We start from the raw sequence: 1,021 nt of genomic DNA, 5'->3' as shown, positions 1-1,021 counted from the left end.
CTGCAGCTCTGTGCTTCACCTCGGACTGCAAGGTGGAGAGGAAGCAGGGTAGAAGGAGATGGGATAATGTCACCTTCTCTCTATCCTTGGGTATCTTCCCAGCCCTGTTTCCCCACTCAGCTGTGGGGAGTCACAGCTCCTGCCAAGAGGACGGGAGCAGCCTGAGAGGTGTCTCTTTGCTGGTGCCAGAGTCCCCATCCAGTCCCCTGCCCAGGGTGGGGCACATCTGAGCAACACTGGTGACAAATGAATTGGGAGGGGATGTTGTGTGTGTGTGTGTGTGTGTGTGAGGGGGGGTGATGGGATGGAGAAAGCTGCTGAGATGCCAGTGGGCTCTTGCTCTTTGGAAAGGCAGCTCAGGTGTCAGAAAAAGGAGCAGGGAGAAGAAATGCCCAGGTTATTGGGGAGGTGGTGGTGGTGAAATGAGGACGCATCCCAACCCAGGTGTCACTGGAAGAGGTGCTGCTCCACAGCTTCCCTCTCCCTGCCTGATCCCAGGGAGCCAGGAGCTGCCGCGTTCATGCTGGGTAACGCTCCACTTACGTGACCGTACGTCCTTTATATACCTAGGGGTAGCTAAAAGTGCTGCGTTCAGATCCCCGAGGAGGCAACTGCTGTCTGGAGCCCAAGCCGATGGATTTATTGGGCTTGTCCCCAACGTGTCCTCTCTCCGTGTCTGACGGGCGGGCGGGCGCTTGGGCTGTAGCCCTGTCATGTCGCCCAGGAGATAGCGGCGCTGTGCTCCTTCGCTTTCATCCTCAGGGCAGCGATGCTGGAGGTCTTGCGATCCGGCTCGTTGTTCAGCTCGTAACCATTGAGGCCGGGACTCATCCCAGCTGTGCCAAAGAGGCCACCCATGTGAGTCTGTCCCACGTGGCTACCGGGACCGGAGACACCGAGGAATTCGGAGACGCCGGCGGCCGCGTGTGGGTGAGCGTGAGGGGACATGCAGGTGGGCACTGTCTCGCAGGGGACGACGCAGGCGGGCCCGGGGGAGGCGGCACCGGTGTTGGCGACCCCG

General features: G+C 60.3%; 1 protein-coding gene across 1 annotated transcript in view; it reads right to left on the bottom strand.

Annotated features, from left to right (window-relative positions):
* Positions 1 to 711: 711 nt before the first annotated feature.
* LOC104522863 (homeobox protein aristaless-like 4) overlaps positions 712 to 1,021 on the bottom strand; it is a gene marked incomplete at its 5' end in the record, with an annotated part of 1,858 nt that continues 1,548 nt past the window's right edge. The window contains one exon of the mRNA XM_010165268.1: positions 712 to 1,019. Coding sequence (XP_010163570.1) covers positions 712 to 1,019 — 308 coding nt within the window. The remainder of the gene's footprint in view (positions 1,020 to 1,021) is intronic.

The sequence above is a fragment of the Antrostomus carolinensis genome, unplaced genomic scaffold, assembly GCF_000700745.2.
Source record: "Antrostomus carolinensis isolate BGI_N321 unplaced genomic scaffold, ASM70074v2 scaffold35813, whole genome shotgun sequence".
Classification (NCBI taxonomy): Eukaryota; Metazoa; Chordata; class Aves; order Caprimulgiformes; family Caprimulgidae; genus Antrostomus; species Antrostomus carolinensis.
Note: the sequence above shows the minus strand (reverse complement) of the source record. Positions and strands in the feature narration are given on the sequence as shown.